Source organism: Bidens hawaiensis, unplaced genomic scaffold (assembly GCF_021521415.1).
Source record: "Bidens hawaiensis isolate Kalapana, Puna unplaced genomic scaffold, B.hawaiensis_p1.1 tig00004525_1, whole genome shotgun sequence".
Taxonomy (NCBI): Eukaryota; Viridiplantae; Streptophyta; class Magnoliopsida; order Asterales; family Asteraceae; genus Bidens; species Bidens hawaiensis.
In genome coordinates, this window is record NW_027491273.1 from 1,209,725 (window position 1) to 1,227,524 (window position 17,800).

The 17,800-nt window shown below is 34.4% G+C and overlaps 1 protein-coding gene across 1 annotated transcript; it reads left to right on the forward strand.

Moving 5' to 3' along the window:
• The first annotated feature begins 13,610 nt into the window (after window positions 1–13,610).
• LOC143626812 (soluble inorganic pyrophosphatase 4-like) lies at window positions 13,611–17,402 on the forward strand. Its single transcript, XM_077096774.1, has 10 exons — window positions 13,611–13,652; window positions 13,772–13,816; window positions 15,151–15,295; window positions 15,394–15,422; window positions 15,945–16,010; window positions 16,105–16,212; window positions 16,304–16,369; window positions 16,453–16,573; window positions 16,747–16,828; window positions 17,193–17,402. The coding sequence occupies exons 3-10, from the start codon at window positions 15,160–15,162 to the stop codon at window positions 17,233–17,235; spliced, it is 651 nt and encodes a 216-aa protein (XP_076952889.1). The 5' UTR covers window positions 13,611–13,652; window positions 13,772–13,816; window positions 15,151–15,159; the 3' UTR covers window positions 17,236–17,402.
• Window positions 17,403–17,800: the final 398 nt, after the last annotated feature.

A 17,800-nucleotide genomic window follows, 5' to 3' on the forward strand; every position in this document is an offset into this window, starting at 1 on the left:
CTGATTAACTCTTCACTCACCACAATATCTTTGTCTTGCACCTTTGAATGAATATCCTTCTCCACTACTTTAGCATTCTTCCAAAATTCGGATACAAATACGGATCCACCAAATGTGTAATCGCTTTGTAAATTCTGGATCTCTTCAGGAATGGCATTATCACTTTAAACTTGCTAGCCTTTGGATCTTCCTCATTCAGATAAGCACAGATATTATGCTTAGGATCTGTGACTTTTACTTTCTTACCCATCTGTAAACACAAACAGATAAACATGTTAATACACATTTCATCAGCCAACACATATGTTCAAAATATCACGCATATGTCATTATTTCTACGTATATGTTTGACTAAACGTATATAAGTCATATCAACGGATAAGTTCCTAACACATATGTCTTAAGTTCACGTATATGTTGGTTATTACTATCATCAACGTATAACTTATACTCCGCATATGTCTTGACATATGCGGCGTATATGTCATTGTTTTGACCAAAATCAAAAATCAAGATCTGCAAAACCAGTGAACAAAACAACTATTGAACCAACATCGATAATGACTGTTTATTATATTTTCGTCTTCAATTTGGCAGTTAATCAATGTTTACATGGTCCAAAAACATATTATATATCGGATACGTCGATTCATTTTAAATCTGAACCAATAAACATGTAATAGTCCAATTAAGTGTAATCACAACTTTCGGAATTTCAATCTGAATGTTTAAATGATGATGAATTAGATCACAACATGATTATTCTAGTCAAATCTGACTTATACGTAACCACAGTTACTGTTCATCATGAAATCTGTAAAACCATAGATCCATTCTCACCTTCTTAATCTGGATTGATGTGCAAATCACCAAAACATATATCAACAAGCAAAAATACGGCAAGAAGTAATGTTTCAATAACAGAGAGTATCAAAGAGTTTGGTAGGCGCATATGTATACTTATGCGACGTATATCACACTATAAATACCCAGACATATACGGCATATAAGTGTAAGACTTATGCGGCGTATAAGTCTCATACTTATACGTTGCATAAGTATAACCTATCAAGAATTTTGATTTCATGACTTGTTCTCACCGATGCAATGTCACAAGTACACATTAATGTCCTTGTACATTAAATGAGTAACTTAAAAAGCTCATTTGTGAAAATCTACTGTTTACCAAGTTCAAATTAATGACCTTGCATGAAACAGATAAACATTTTGATCTTTTTGATTTTGATTTGATAAAACATAACAAGATTTGTTCCCAGAGAAATAGTTCACCCGCACATCAAGAGTCGAAAACTAAAACAGAAAAAAAATCTTTTTGGATTTTTCAATTAGAAACAAATAACAAATGAAATAAAGAAATGAAACTAGAAAACTTAACAATACTGAAAACACATATTTTTGTGAGTTTGAGTAGGAAATCATATTGACCAAATTTCCTTTCCATCACAGGTTTATTTTCAGCGTTCATTATGACTGGAGTTAAGTCGGTCAATGGTATTGTTTGTCCACCTAAACCTTTCAAAATAAATGATTCAGAGATTTCTGTGATACTTTTAATTTGGTACAATTAAGCACAAGATTTCAGGATTTATCGGTTCTAATCTTGATTCAGGCATAATTTGATTTTTTACACAGTCACCCCAACTTGACTTAAACCTTAGAATCAGAAGATAAAAATACTTTTATTTTAAGCATATCAACAAATAGTCCCCACTACAAGACATACCCCGTTATCAAGCAATACCCTAAGGTCCTTTCCCAAGGATGAGTATGCACGATTTCATCTATTGGCTTGCAAACGTTATGCCCCTTGTGGTTCGTTTCTTAATGGTAATAAGACGCGAGCAAGGGGACAACGTGTGTCTAACAGCGGATTTTGATCAAGTCAGTAATGAATTTAGTACATAAGTACATATGCGATCAAGTTTAATGACTTATAAAGCAGCTTGTACTGCGGGTTTGCTTTTAAAGCATTTTGAAATATTCATCGAAAGGAATACCCAGATGATAAACTGCATAAAGACCCTATAGATCCAGGAACCTTAAAGCATCCCATCAATACAGGATTTAGGGCCATAAGACCATACATCGCTGAAGCGTTAACACTTACTGAAAGCTATATTATTATTATTATTATTTTTTCTTTTTAACAAATTTAACCAATCATTCTAATTAAAAGGCTTGAGTATGACTAGCTATTTACATTTCTGCCATCATTATCAAGACTTTTGCTAGAAACTAATACCCCATCAATTTGGCAATTTAGATTTATATCACTTAATTTATCTTACTTGTTTGTTTTAAAGGCCTACCAAAGCACCAATACATTTAAACACTCAGCATTTTATGCCTACTTTTTACTAGATTTGGGTCCAGATGATCAATGTACAATCTTCCCTTTTTGCTTAAAAAAAACTCATTTTCTAAGGAGCAATATTTTTTAATGTTTTTGGCTTTTTCAAATTTTTCGATGTTTTTGGTTTTTCAAATTTTTCCGATGTTTTTGGTTTTTCATGAAATTTAAATTTTTGAGGAGCAATTTTTTTTAATGTTTTTGGCTTTTTCAAATTTTTCGATATTTTTGGTTTTTCAAAATTTTCCAATGTTTTTGGTTTTTCATGAAATTTAAATTTCTTCCCATAAAATCAAAAACTATACAAAAAAAAACGTATTTACAAAAGAAAATTTGATTCTGATGTTTGGATTCACAAGATATCCAAAACACTTGTTATCTCGGTAACCCTCTTATCAACACCGCCCAAAACTTTTAAATCATTAATTTTTAATAAGTATTGAAATCGTGACTTATCAAAAGCTTTGGTGAAAAGATCTGCTTTTTGTTCATCAGTGTGAATTTTGTCTACAGTAATCAACTTCTTTACGTAGCAATCACGAATGAAGTGATACCGTATCTCGATATGCTTAGTTTTAGAGTGGTTTACCGGATTCTTAGTAATGGAAGTAGCTACATTATTATCTACGAAGATAGGGGTAGTAAGAAAATTTAAACCGTAGTCCCGCATCTGTTGTTGTATCCAAAGAACCTGAGAGCAGCAACTGGAAGCAGCTACATACTCAGCTTCACAAGTAGACAATGAAACCGTAGTTTGTTTCTTGCATTGCGAGGTGACAAGACGCTTGCCGAAGAACTGACACCCTGCTGTTGTAGATTTGGCATTTAGCTTACAACTTCCATAATCTGAATCGGAATAAGCTTTCAACACAAACTCATCGTCTTTAGGATACCAGAGACCGACCCCCGGACATCCCTTGAGATAACGTAGAATTCTTTTGACGATCATGAGATGTGAGACCTTTGGATTCGATTGATATCGGGCGCACAAACACGTAGCATACATGATGTTTGGCCGAGAAGCAGTAAGATACATTAATGAGCCTATCATGGATCGGTATAATGTTTGGTCAACCTTCTCCCCGTTGGGATCAGGACCAATACCATGATTCAATGGTAGAAGAGTACTAATAGCCGATGCGTCAGTCATGTTGAACTTCACCAATACGTCATTCACATACTTGGTCTGATGGATGAAGATACCATATGACAACTGTTCTACTTGAAGTTCAAGAAAAAATTTCACTGCACTCATTTCGAATTTCTTCTTCATTACTTCTTCAAACTGCTTGCACAGAACATCGTTTGTTGACCCAAAGATAATATCATCGACATATATCTACACGATCAGTAGATGTCCATCAACAAATTTAGTGAAGAGTGTACAGTCGACGGTTCCTCTGATAAACCCGTTGTCCAAAAGATGTTGGGACAACGTCTTATACGAGGCTCTCGGGGCCTGATGAAGACCGTAGAGGGCTTTATCAAGTAGATACACTTTGTCTTTGTGGATTGGATCGAAAAACCCCGGTGGCTGTCCCACATAGACTTCTTCACTGATTTTTCCGTTAAGGAATGCAGACTTGACATCTAACTGGTAAACTTTGAAACCTTTCCAAGAAGCAAAAGCCAGAAAGATCCGAATTGCCTCTAGCCTTGCGACCGGTGCATACACTTCGTTGTAGTCGATACCTTCCCTTTGGTTAAAACCCAATACAACAAGTCTTGCTTTGTTTCTAACAATGATTCTATTCTCATCTCGTTTACACTTAAACACCCATTTGGTGTTAATCTATTTCTTATCTTCAGGCAAATCAACCAATTTCCAAACCCCGAGCTTCTCAAATTGCAATAGTTCCTCTTGCATAGCATTGACCCAGCTTTCCTCGATCAGGGCTTCCTTGTACGTTTTAGGTTCGATCTGCAAAATAAAACACTTGAATGAGAATTGATTTTGTAAAGGAGTTACCTTTAAGTAAAAAAACTGGAGATTTTGATCGATTTAACGTCTCGTTTGAACTCCAGTATTCAAATCTCCTATGATGTTATCCTCAGGATGATAGGATAAAGTTCTTGGCACCACTTCTGTAGGAACTGACACTTCAGATTGAAGATTATTCACATTTTCTTCAGTAGAAATAGATGGAGAAATAGCTTCGATAATCGCCTCATGAGATTCACTATCATCATAAAAAACAGGAGTAGACTCAGGCATGTCATCAGATTGAACATGATCTGGTACCTCTTGAGAAACAGACACAGGAACTTCAGGTGTTGGTACACAATCTTCTGATAACTGTTGATTATATAACATCAACAAAGTTTCATCAGAAAGAATTTCCTCAGGGAGTTTGAAACTCTCCCACAGGCTTTCGTAATCAAACAGCCTAGAATTCTCTGGTCGTTGAACAGTAGAAGTATATTTTTGACAATCAACATTTTGGACTAGAACAATTTTGTGGAGGCTAGGAATGTATACACGTCTTAGAGGACTAGCATACCCCACAAAGAAACCTTCAACAGCTTTGGGACCAAACTTCCCACTTGGTTCAAGAACAGTGCACGTTGATCCAAACGGTTCAAGCCACTTCAAATTAGGTTTTTGACGATTAAGTAGCTCGAAACACGTCTTGCCAAATTTCTTGACTGTAAGCACCCGGTTAAGTGTATAAAAAGCTGCAGCTACTGCTTCTGACCAAAAATTAACTGGTAATTTTGAATCTAAAAGCATAGTTCGAGCTGTTTCAATCAATGTTTGATTCTTTCGTTTAGCGACCCCATTTTGTTGCGGAGTGTACGGTGCACTGAATTCATGAAGAATTCCTCGGTCATTACAGTACTCAAGCATTTTGTTGTTCTTGAACTCCGTCCCATTGTCACTTCTTATTCGACGGATCGGTAGATTATACAACGTCTCCAATTTCTTGAATAAAATCATGAGGGAATCATACGTTTCATCCTTTGATTCCAAAAACATTACCCACGAAAATCTCGAATAATCATCAGTAACCACAAGACAATAAAGTTCTCCTGTGATACTTTTGACATTCACCGGACCAAAGAGATCCATATGTAGAGTTCGAAAGGTAAGTTGATGGAGTTAATGAGTTTCTTCGGATGTGAGTTCTTGGTCTGTTTTCCCTTCTTACAGTCCAAACACTCTTCATTCAACTGAAAATTTCTCACATTCACTCCTTCAACCAAGTTCTTATGAATCAGATGATTCATCTTCCTCACACTGATATGTCCCATTCTTCGATGCCATAAAACTGACTTTCGTTCTGATGCCATAGACATAAAGCATTGAGCAGATCCCGAAGATGTAGATGCAGTACTCATATTCATGACATATAGATCATTCTCACGAGGAGCACGCATAAGAATCCATTCTTTAGGTATTTTGAAACCCGGTTTCAAAATTAAACATTCTTGATCAATGAAATGTGTAGAGAAAGTTTTATCACAAATTTGTGATATACTCAGCAAATTATTCTCCAGCTCTGAAATGTAGTTAACATTCTCAAAAATAACTTTTCCATTCGTCAATGTACCTTCCCCAACAATTTGACCTCCTTGGTTTCCTGCAAAACCGACATACCCTCCATGAATAGATTTTACATCTTTGAGAATATGAAGAGTACCCGTCATGTGCCTAGAGGCTCCACTATCCATTATCCAACGAGAATTGTGAGATCTTGGAAGCCCCTGCACATACAGTAAATAGTTTTAGTGAAACAAGGAAACCCAAGCATTTTTGGTCTTGGGTTGTTTGAAGTTTTTGTATAACAACCTAATATCATCAATATCTGAATCACAAGATAACAAGTCTTCACTAGTTACTTGTGAATCAGATTCAGTTTTTATTTTTTCAACAACCTCTGGTGGTTTAACAACAGATTTAGCCACCCAATTTTGACCTATGGCTTGTTTTTTGTTGTAAAAAGATGTTTGAGTTATTTTTGAAACCTTTGACTTTGAGACATCAAATTTAACACTCTTTTCATCATTAGTTTTAACAAGCTCATCACGTTTCAAAATTTTTACATTTTCAGAAACAATCACCGGTTTCTTTTCACTCACATAACCTAGACCAGGTTTCTTGGTAATAGAATTCTGAGATGGAGCATGATCATTCTTAAATCGATTGTTCACGCACTTGTTAACCTGAGATGTCATTTCAGATTGTTCACGCTCTACCTTTTGTTGATAAAGTGTAATAAATGAATCACCAAATGAGATTTAGAAAAGAAAAGGACGGAAAAGGAAGAAAACAAACTTAGCCCCCATCAATCTGGTTTGTTGATTCAACCCGTCTGATCTATATTCAACCGGTTTAAATGGACTAAACCGGACCGTTCTTGTTCTAAGAAGAATGTCTACGAGCCCATAAAAAAGGGTTGATATTTAAAAGCTTAAATTTAGAAAAAGAAAAAAAATGAAGGAAACGAAACTCAGCCCCCCGTCAACACGGTTTGTTGATTCAACCCATCCGATCTATATTCAGCCGGTTTAAGTGGACAAAACCAGGTCATTCTTGTTCTAAGAAAAATGTCTACGAGTCCATAAAAATAGTTTGATATTTAAAAGCTATTGAAATTTGAAATTATTATATTAAAGTGTTGGTATTTTATAAATTCATGTGTTGTAAACTTATTATATACACGTTAACATGTTTCTAAATCTTACAATACTATTAAAACAAAATAATGTGGACACATGGCATCATTTTTGCATGTCCATATAGGATGCCACATAGACTCTTACCAATTTTAACAATTATTTAATTAAGTAACATAAATTATAATTCAAATTAAATATGTTTTAATATGTTTCTTTGTTTGTCATTTCATCCATATTTAGCAAGCTAATAACATGGATATAACCTCTATTTTTAAGGAAATTTGGATTTTAATAATCCAAACTATCATCTATTGGCCAATATTAATCTCAACTAACAAAGTAACTAGTGGCAATCCCAACTTTCGACTTTGTTATCAGTAACAGTCCCGATCTAACAGAAGTTTAACTTCGTTAATTTTTTGATGATGTGGCCTTTGACGTGACAAAAACACTTTGTTTTAAAATATAAAAAATAGCTTTTATTCATTTTATAACAAAAATAAACCTGAATTTTCCCCCTAGCCTCTGTCATCCCCAACCCCTTGCATATGCCACCTCCTCTCGCTGGACGGCCACCCACCGCCGCCGGTAACCTCCACCCTCGGCCGACGACCTCTGTCACACCCCAACCAAAGGCGGCGGAACATGCCGAGGTGTAACGATTGTCCATAAGCACATGACACTAATTAAAGTGACAGTATTTAATAAACTCATTTAATTTCACAACATCGAAAATGTCACATAACAATTATCCATAAAATAACCATAAACAAGATATCACAAAATATGACAAATTTGATATTGTTCATTTTTACTAATATCCTAAGGTCTTTGATGTCGTTTTCTTCACAATCATAAATCAACCAAGATGCAAACCTGCAACATTTCATAAAATAAAGTTTGTCAACACAAAGGTTGGTGAGCAATTCATAAGTTTAATCATATTAGTATATAATAAAGATAGCCACAAAACTTGCATACGAAACGATAAATAAAAGTGGTAATTTGGATAAATAGATATCGCTAAACACATTAGCGACACCTAGCTATAAGGGGATGCCAAATAGTCTAGGATTTTATAGTTATCGTTAATTGCATTACGTTAACGACACCTTGCTATAAGGGGATGCCAAATAGTCTAGGATTTTATAGTTCCACCAACCAAAAGCGATAAACACATAGGCATATAAGCATAGAACACCAAATCGAGCAATTATTTAGGTAAAGTATACAACTACATTTGCGGTTTAAGATTCAAATATAAAGCATTTTGTTGAATAAGTATGAAATGTCACCCCCAAAATAAAAGATGGAAAATGGGGTATGAAGTACTCACCTTCAAGTAGTAAACTTGAAAAATGATAATTTGGAGATTTGTCGGAATGACTAGTTTAACGCACAATGCCTAAAAAGAAAAGAAGTCTTGAATTTAGAAAGGTTGTCTTGAAGGTCTTTAACCAAAATAAATGTTGAGAAATGTAAATAATTAAAGTTCAAGGTTTTAAAATGTAACTATTTAAGAATTTATAATAACAACCCTTTAAAAATGTAAGTTTGCTCGAAACCGGGTTAAAGTATCTAACCTTAATATTTACTCAACCTATGTTAAGTAATAAGGTGGGTAAAATGCAAGAATGCAAATCCATTTGGAATAAAGATACTAAAACGGGTTTTTTTTATCGAGTGTTCGGGTTGTCGGTTCGGGTCTTGATAATTGGTCAAACCCAAAGTCAACTTTCCAAAATATTGAATGTTATGAGATAACTCAATTAATAAGACTTAACCAAGTATGTAGTTCCATTGTTTTAGAACTAACAACGCACGTTAAGCGAGTGTTCGGTTTTGTCGGTCCAAACTTTGTTATGAGATCAAGTTGGATCCAACATTTCCAAGTACTTAAGAAAATATTTAAAAATCAATTTGTAACTATTTTTAAAGAAATATACAAGTCTTGATGGCTAAAAAAAACACACTTGTGTGTCTTAAGCGAATAAGAATCGGTTTGGTTTCCACATGTCCAAACACTAAAGAACTTGTATAATAATGTACAAATAAAAAAAATACTTTAAGTTTTACAACCAAAAGTTAACAATAAAGTCTTTAAACAAAAGTTCGGTTTTCGGTTCGGATCGTGTTTCGGGTTAAGACCGAGGTAAGATTCTACAAACCCATAACCATAGAATTTGTAAAAATGATTTTAGAAACTTAGATCTAACATTAAGTATGTTTAAACAATTATTTAACAAAACTAGTAACAAAGTTCAGTTTACGGTTTAGAGCTATTTACGGTAAAACCGAAGCATAGACTCTTAAAAACCCATAACCATGGAACTTATAAACATGAACAACAAACTAAAATAAGCAAGATTAATATGTATGAACAAGTTATATAGATGTATATATATCAAGGACACGAAGTCCTCCATGAAGCCTTGCCTTATGAGGTCCGAAACCTCACCGACCGGAATCGGAGAAGTAACTACCAAAGGTAAACAAGGGGTGTATATTATATATATGTTTCACAACCATAAACAAGTATTAATAGGGCTGCATAAACTAATTAAGATGAAAGACTAAAAACCTTCAAGAACACTTAAGAAGATAACCTTGAATCTTTGATGTTTGAGAGAGTTTTTTTTTTTTTTTTTTGAGTTGTAGCAAAGGAAAATGAAGAGGAAAGGTGGTGTATATATAGGGTAATGTTGGTGGTCAAATATGGGTGTGAGACACAAGAGTTTTCATGCAAAATGGATCAAGACAAAAACACAAAACAAAAAAAATAATAATAATAAAATAAAATAAAAAATAAAGGTAGGATGTTTTCAAGACCCAACAAGTGTGAAACAATATTGTAACATAAATCCATCATTTTGATTATAACATAAGCTTCGGTTTACAAATCGGGTCGGTTTACATAATAAACAAATACAAAAACGAAAACAAACAAGACCCGAAATTGACGAATGTCACAACCTCCATCATCCGTCTGCCACCACCACCATTTTAATATAGAGGGTTTTCAACAAAATGTTGCATTAATTTCTTCATTGATCTTTGTCATCACTCCACCAATAATCTTCAACAATTGGTCTTCTATAAAATGCAACTATTTGTAAACTTCCAATTCTGCATACAATCATACCCAATCTCCTGATTGATTCATTATTGTTACTTTTCTTTTGGGGAGCTAATCAATTACTCTTCATTTCAAGTAACCCATCTTATTCAATATCATCTTCTATAATCCACTTGAATTTATCGCGTTCCTTCTCAATAAAGTATAAACATGCTTAATTTATCCAGATGTTCATACTTTAAATTATCTTCACCGACAACTCTTTATTAGCAGTCGCATACTCAATTAATTCAGCTCTCTCCAGCTGCTCCCATGGCTTGCCGGCCAACGAAGAGTGCTTAATTTTGGTGGATTTGACGATTGCTCTGTTAAAGGTCTCGAATTCGTCTTATAGGGTTTGAAATGAGTTCTTTTGGTGGGGAGTTGGGGGTTGGCCGGGCGGCGGACGATGGAGGGTTGTGGTCGCCGGCGGTGGTAGGTGGCCGGCCGATGTATTCGGGTTGGGGGATGAAGAAAGACAGGGGAAATTTAGGTTTTTTATTTTTCTTTTTTTTGTTTATAAATGAATAAAATGTATTTCTATATTTTAAAATAAATCTTTTTTGCCACGTCACGTCCACGTCATCAAAAAATTAACGAAGTTAAACTTCTGTTAGACCGGGACTGTTACTGAAAACAAAGTTTAAAGTTGGGATTGCCACTAGTTACTTTGTTAGTTGGGATTAATATTAGCTAATAGATGATAGTTTGAATTATTAAAATCCAATTTTCCTATTTTTAATTATTTATAATTATGTTACTAAATAGCCAAAATAGAAAATCAAAAGTCATTTCATCATATAAGACAATCGACATTGATAAGATATTTCTTTATTTTTAAGCTTCTTCACAAAATATTATCAAACATAATGGCTTTCATATATTTTTGTAAAAAGCAATTTCATATATTACTCGACCAATAACTTCCATTATACGATATGATTTCACTATATTTTGTAACTTAATGTTTTTCAGTATTATATTTTAATTGGTCATACAAATTTTTACGTCTAACGATTATGTGATATATATTCTAATCTTATACATTTAATAATAAATTTACTAGCAAATACGTTAAATTGTTAAATAGTGAACCTGCAATTCCTGCAATTCTCATAACTTTCTATTTATCTAATTTATCCTAATTACAAAGAAACTTAATATTTATATAAAATCATCTTTACACATAAATTCAAAATTTTATATTTATTCAAATAAACAATCATATATGTTTACTTTACTTGACAAATTTATTAATTTCTGTCCGTGTGATACACGGGCCACTAACCTAGTAATAAATATACATAAAAATATCATATATTTTTTATTTTTCCTTAATGTGATCGTACCAAACGTCAACCTTGTTTGTTGAATGGTCATGGTATTTTGATTGGACCGGATACTAGTGGTTGCCCACCACCGACGTCCACCCGTGTCACGGCCACGTATTACATTCTCATCTTCTACACAAGCATCTTATTATTATTATTATTATTATTATTATTATTATTATTATTATTATTCCATATCCATATGCATGTTCTCCTACGGTGGAGCATATCATGACGGGGTGCGGAGTCTCTACGATGGTTTTGGAACATATAAGTCGTTGATGTAAAGTTCCCACGATATTCGGCTTCTCGGTAAGAGACCTTTTAGAGCTCCACAAGTCCATCAATATTGAAGCTAATAAAAAGGAGGTGTTTCATAGGATAATCATAATTGCTCTTCGGAGACTTTGGAAGGCGAGAAACGAAAAGATGTTTGAAGGAAAGGAGTTAAATTTGTTTGAAATTATAGGAGATATAAAGGCTAGTGGCTTTCTTTGGTACAAGTATAGGTCTAAGTTTAGATCTCTAGCTTGGTCGAATTGGTGCAATTTTGATTTCATGTAATTCGTTGTTGTTTGTGGCTGCTTTAGGCTTGTGGAGGCAGCCACGTGTGAACTGTCGTTGTTTGTGTTTATAAAAGTTACAATTCGAAAAAAAAAATATATATGCATGTTCTCCTATGTGCAATGAAAGGTTATTAAATGGGGACGATTTACGATATATGACGTCACGTCAGTAAATGAGTGATTTTTATTTTAGGGGCGTAGTGGCGTTGTAACCCCCCTTTTTCTTAAAAAAAGCTTGCCATTGGTCCATTTAATAAAATAATAATATTCCTTTAATATTCACAGGCGACAACCAGGGGGTGTTACAACCTAAAATCGCCCCAAAAGTATTTAATAAAATAATAATATTCCTTTAATGTTCACCGGCGACAACCGGGGGGGGGGGATTATAACCTAAAATCGCCCCAAAAGTGGGGGATTGTCGCCCACTACAGGTAGGCTTATTTCATATACAAAAAAGCTAAATCCAAACTCACATTGCATTACAACTTGTACGCTTCGCCTCAGTACTTGTACAATCATCTGGAAAAAAACAGTTTCGTTAACGAGTTGAATAATAACCAAAATGTCTGTTTGACCGGTTTATTTCGACAAAATGTCAATGCAACCGCCTAATTTCCAAAACGTCCACCATAAACATTGTCGGCGCGATCACCTTTTTTAATTTGTTATTCGACAGGATTTTTAACTAACCAGTACGTCCTCGTCTCCCAAACAAGAATCTATTATTATTCCATGGAAGACAAGCATCTTTTGTTATTCCATGCTTCCATATGGCATTATCCCCTAAAGAAGCGGTGGAACCCTTTTCAAGAAGCTAAATCCACAACTGTCATAATATCACCACTTGTCTACTAGGTTAATGTTAGACAAAATATATATTTTACCAATTAATTTCTAAAACGTCGACCCTAATGCTCGTCAATCCAGTCACTTTGTTTATCATTATTCAACGAGATTTCTAACCAACCAAACCCTGTCACGCGCCATGAAACCATCACGTTGCTTGCTTTTTCTAAAATTTTTTTTTGAAGCCGACAGGATTATTTAGGCGTCCGACAAGATTTAGAGCATGTTTGAGATTGAGTTTGAAAAATACTTATTGGCTTATTGGTTTTTTCAAAAAGCCATTTTGAAAAGCCAGGGTTTGAGGCTTTTTAAAACTGCTTTTTAACCTTTTAAAAAAGCTAAAATAAGAAAGATTTTTGTGATTGCCAAATGCATTTTAACTTATTGGCTTTTTAAAAACACCAATAAGCCAATAAGCATTTTTCAAACTCAATCCCAAACATGCTCTTATTTTGGCTTCCAACGAGATATTCAAAACAAATGGATGCTGGCTGTTTAAAAATCATGTCGAGTAATGATTAAAAAGCGATCACGCCAATGACTCTTAAAATGAAAAGCATGAGAATCGGTTGATCAAATAGATATTTTGTCTACGCTGACCTGTCACATGGGCATTTTCGCATTTTCCCTTTCGGAATATATAATAATAATAATAATAATAATAATAATAATAATAAAGAACTGGTCTCCGAAACGCGTAACTCTGAATCTTTCATTCCGCCTTTGCTTTGCTTTAAATGGCGAAAGCTGGAGATAGCGGGAACATAACAACAACTACTGTTACTTTCTCTCTCTAGAAGGTACGTTTTCTCTCTCTCTCTCTCTCTATATATATACTTGCTTACATTATCTGTATCTATATATATGTTTCGCTTGATTCTTACGCTTATTATTGATTTCGTTGCTGTTAAATACGTAGATCTGCAGCTCGTATTCTCCGCCTCAGGTTTACAGATCAATTCAGGTTTATGATTATTGTTATTATTATTATTACACTCTTATATGTTGTTTATGAAGTTTAATTTCAGTGTATTTGATGCTGTTGTTGTTATTGTTTAATTGCTGGCTTACTGCACGCACATTGCTTCGTATTTCACGGTTTAGTTTGATTCTAGGGTTTTGATGTGAAATGTTTGTGTTTAGGTACATAAAATGGTTCGAAATGTGGTTCGGAATTTATGATTCTGTTAATTTAATTTATAGATGTTTATTGTATGAGTCGCTCGTGAGCTACTCGAGATCGGATTGATAAAAAGCACGAAACTAGTAGAGCCTAGCTTTTATGGGAAGCTCGTTTAGGCTGCTCGAGCCGTGGTTGTTTTTTAGTTTTACCTCTTTTAGACTTTTATGTATTAATTTCACACCGAGGTCGAGTCGAGCTTTGGCTCGTCTAAGGTACTACACGAGCTCGAGCCGAGCTTAGGCTCGCTTAAGGTACATAATATGTGATTCTGTTCATTTAATTCGTGAATGTGTATGAGTCGCTCGCTCGCTACTCGAGTCGGATTGATAAAAAGCTCGAAATGAGCGAAGCTTTTTCGAGGTCGAGCCAAGGCCGATCGATCCTCAAATAAAGCTCATTTGGTTTTCGAGCGAGAGCCTTGTGTATGTTTAAGTTTTACCTCTTTTGAACTTTTATGTATTAATTTCACACTGCACAGCCGAGCTTTGGCTCGTTTAAGGTACTGCATGAGCTCAGTCCGAGCTTAGGCTCATTTAAGGTTTTTCTCTACGTATATCAAAATAATTAAAAATGTATGTAAATTAACTAATTAGTTATAAACGAGCTGAGCCAGAGCTTGAAAAAACGATTCACGAGCCTAGTCGAGCTCGGGCTCGGCTCGTTTGCACCAAATGCTAAGGAATTTCATAGATCTTAATTGCATACAGTTTTGGATATGTCTGATTGCTATCATTATGAATGTTTTATGTAATTATGCCATACGCTTTATGCATGTACTACTGTTTAGATTGTGTATCTGTAACATGCATTGCACCAAACGAACACTTTTTACCTTTTTAGGTTTGTTTTATTTTTGTTGCTATAGCATAGATCTCTAGTATTTTATTATGTTCACATTATTATAGACATAATTATTGTACTGTTGACAGCATCTTGTAATAATATTATCGTTTCATTGTCAAGTTATTGCTTTGTTATTCTGGCCTCCAATATGATTGGCCAACATTTTGTTTCTTTTGTAAAACACAACCATCAGCAACATGCTGAAATTATCAGTAAGGTCGTTGAAAACGATATAGAAGTGTTTAATCCAGAGTGTATGGTTACATGTGCAGATTGCAACAATGACGCCACCAATTGAGACTCCAACCAAATCTGCGGCCTCAAACCATCATTCACATCCCCCTCTTAATGAAAGAATACTTTCATCCTTGAGGAGGAGGTCAGCTGCTTCCCATCCTTGGCATGATCTTGAGATTGGTACTTCATATTATAATCTAATTAATTCCCTTGTAATTCAGAAAATAGATATTTCTTGTGTAAGTCAAATGTCTGACTTTTGTAATTATCCAATGCAGGACCAGGAGCACCAACCATATTCAACTGTGTAAGGACTTGTAATCAATATAGTTAAAATTTTAATTAATTGTTATCACTAGAGTTGGCAAAATGGGCACATTGGGTAGTGGGTCAAAATGGTTCAGGTCAAAACAGAGTAATATTTTGTGCCCTTTAAAATTAAAATGATTTTGGTCAACTTGGGATGGCCCAAAACACTTTTTGTTTGACATTTTTTTATAAATTTAGTAAATAGTTGGTGTGGCAATAACTAGTAACAAAAATTATTTAAATATAGTTCTCTACAATAATCTAAGATGTTGAATAAAATGGCGAAGGGGTTTTATCCATTAAATACGCTTTGGGTATCTTTGACCGTGCGAACCGTTAGACCTTTCGGTATTACCCATTTGACTCGTTGGCGATAACCCAAATTGACCCATTAGTATTGGTTGAAATGCTACCTTTAAAAATCATCATCATTGCATACGGGTTATATGTGTAATATATAGGAGTGGGTGTGTATACAAAGGATTTATCATCAATCCTGCTGGTTTTTGCAATATTGCAGGTGATTGAAATTAGCAAGGGGAGCAAGGTCAAGTATGAGCTTGACAAGAAAACAGGACTTATCAAGGTAAATATAAGGAGAATTGCTGGTGTGTTGAGCTAGATTTTATATGTAACAATGTAAATATTTATTAGCATTTTTAATATGTGCTTTTAATCAGGTTGATCGTGTTCTGTATTCATCTGTCGTGTACCCTCACAACTATGGGTTTGTACCTCGTACTCTTTGTGAGGACAATGATCCACTTGATGTCTTAGTTATCATGCAGGTATGCCAATTTATCATTATAAATCATTATAATTCATTCTTTTATTAAATGGAAAATGTGACATATTATGGCGTTTTGAAAACACTTACAGGAACCAATCCTGCCTGGTTGTTTTCTTCGTGCAAAAGCAATTGGTGTCATGCCCATGATTGATCAGGTATTATATTATACCGTCTAAAAACATTTTATTATTAAAATTATCAATAGATTTACTTTACTGACAATGGTTGATAACATCAGGGAGAGAAAGATGATAAGATAATTGCAGTGTGTGCTGATGATCCCGAGTACAGACACTACAATGACATCAAGGAGCTCCCGCCACATCGTTTGGCAGAGATCCGCCGCTTCTTTGAAGACTGTAATATTTCAAAACTCAATTATCTAAATCCCAGCATAATTCTTTTAATTAATGACACTATTAATGGATATCTTATTTTTAATATTTCAATACTCAATTATCTAAATCCAGCATAATTCTTTTAATTATTGACACTATTAATGAATATCTTATTTTCCTTAACAACTTATTAGACAAGAAGAATGAGAACAAGGAGGTTGCTGTGAATGATTTCTTGCCAGCTGCTGAGGCAATTGAGGTGGTCAAACATTCGATGTAAGTCAAAGTGTTTCATTTTGTTTATTCCATCTTTGTATGTGCGCGTGTGTGTGTGTTAAGAGGGATGTTCAATATAAACACAAGTTATAAGTAGAGAACTGCTAGAACCGCATAGACAGTCATACTTATTGCTTAAAATGTGATATGTAAGACGGTGTTTTACTTTTTTACCTGCATATCCCACATTCCCACTACATGTGATCATCTTCTATGCAGTGTGTACAAGTGTTTACGTGGTTATTGCAGTTCTCTACTTAACACTGGTTTCGTGACATCCATCATGTTTTGTAATTATATACATTCGCGTGTGCGTATGTATATTCTTGTGTTTGTGACATTGACTCTGGTTTGTAACTTGAAGGGATCTGTATGCTGATTACATCGTCGAGAGCTTGAGGAGATAGGGGATGATGTTCGGTTCCAATATATGTTAACTTTTGCAAATTTACGTGTGCCTCGCCTATAGTTTTCTGCCTATATAATGATGACGACGACTACTGAACAAAGTACTCATGATACATGAGTTCATAGTACTGAAGAAATGGTTTTATTGTTACATATTTTTTTTATTTTTTCATTTGATGTATTGGCTATATGTAAGGAAAGAATCTATGTGTTTTGAAATTTATGAAACTGTTTTTGATCTATTTTCAGTGTATTTGATCTTATACAAGGTGTTGGAGATAGGGTTTTTCAAGTTCATAGCTTGGAAACTTGTTTGAATTATTTTTCGAACGGCTTTCTTTTTAGTTTTGCACGTCAGGACGTCACTCATATGATTTGATCCCTCAATAAAAGACGAAGCCTTATCCAACATCTTGATTTCACCATGCCCAAAAGTTCCTTTGAAATAAGCGAGAGCTAATTGTCTCACCTTGTATCCTTTTCGAGTCAAGTTCAGAATGGTATTAACTCGCTTGCTGGTTCACTCGAACAAATATTTAAAAAAAAAACAAAGATTAAGTGAGG

What these genes read in the sequence shown, in the direction of transcription:
- LOC143626812 (XM_077096774.1), top strand. Translation starts at nt 15,160, where the DNA reads ATGACGCCACCAATTGAGACTCCAACCAAATCTGCGGCCTCAAACCAT. An exon ending in TCATGCCCATGATTGATCAG is followed by an intron (nt 16,370 to 16,452) that starts GTATTATATTAT and finishes TGATAACATCAG; the next exon opens with GGAGAGAAAGATGATAAGAT. An exon ending in GAGGTGGTCAAACATTCGAT is followed by an intron (nt 16,829 to 17,192) that starts GTAAGTCAAAGT and finishes TGTAACTTGAAG; the next exon opens with GGATCTGTATGCTGATTACA.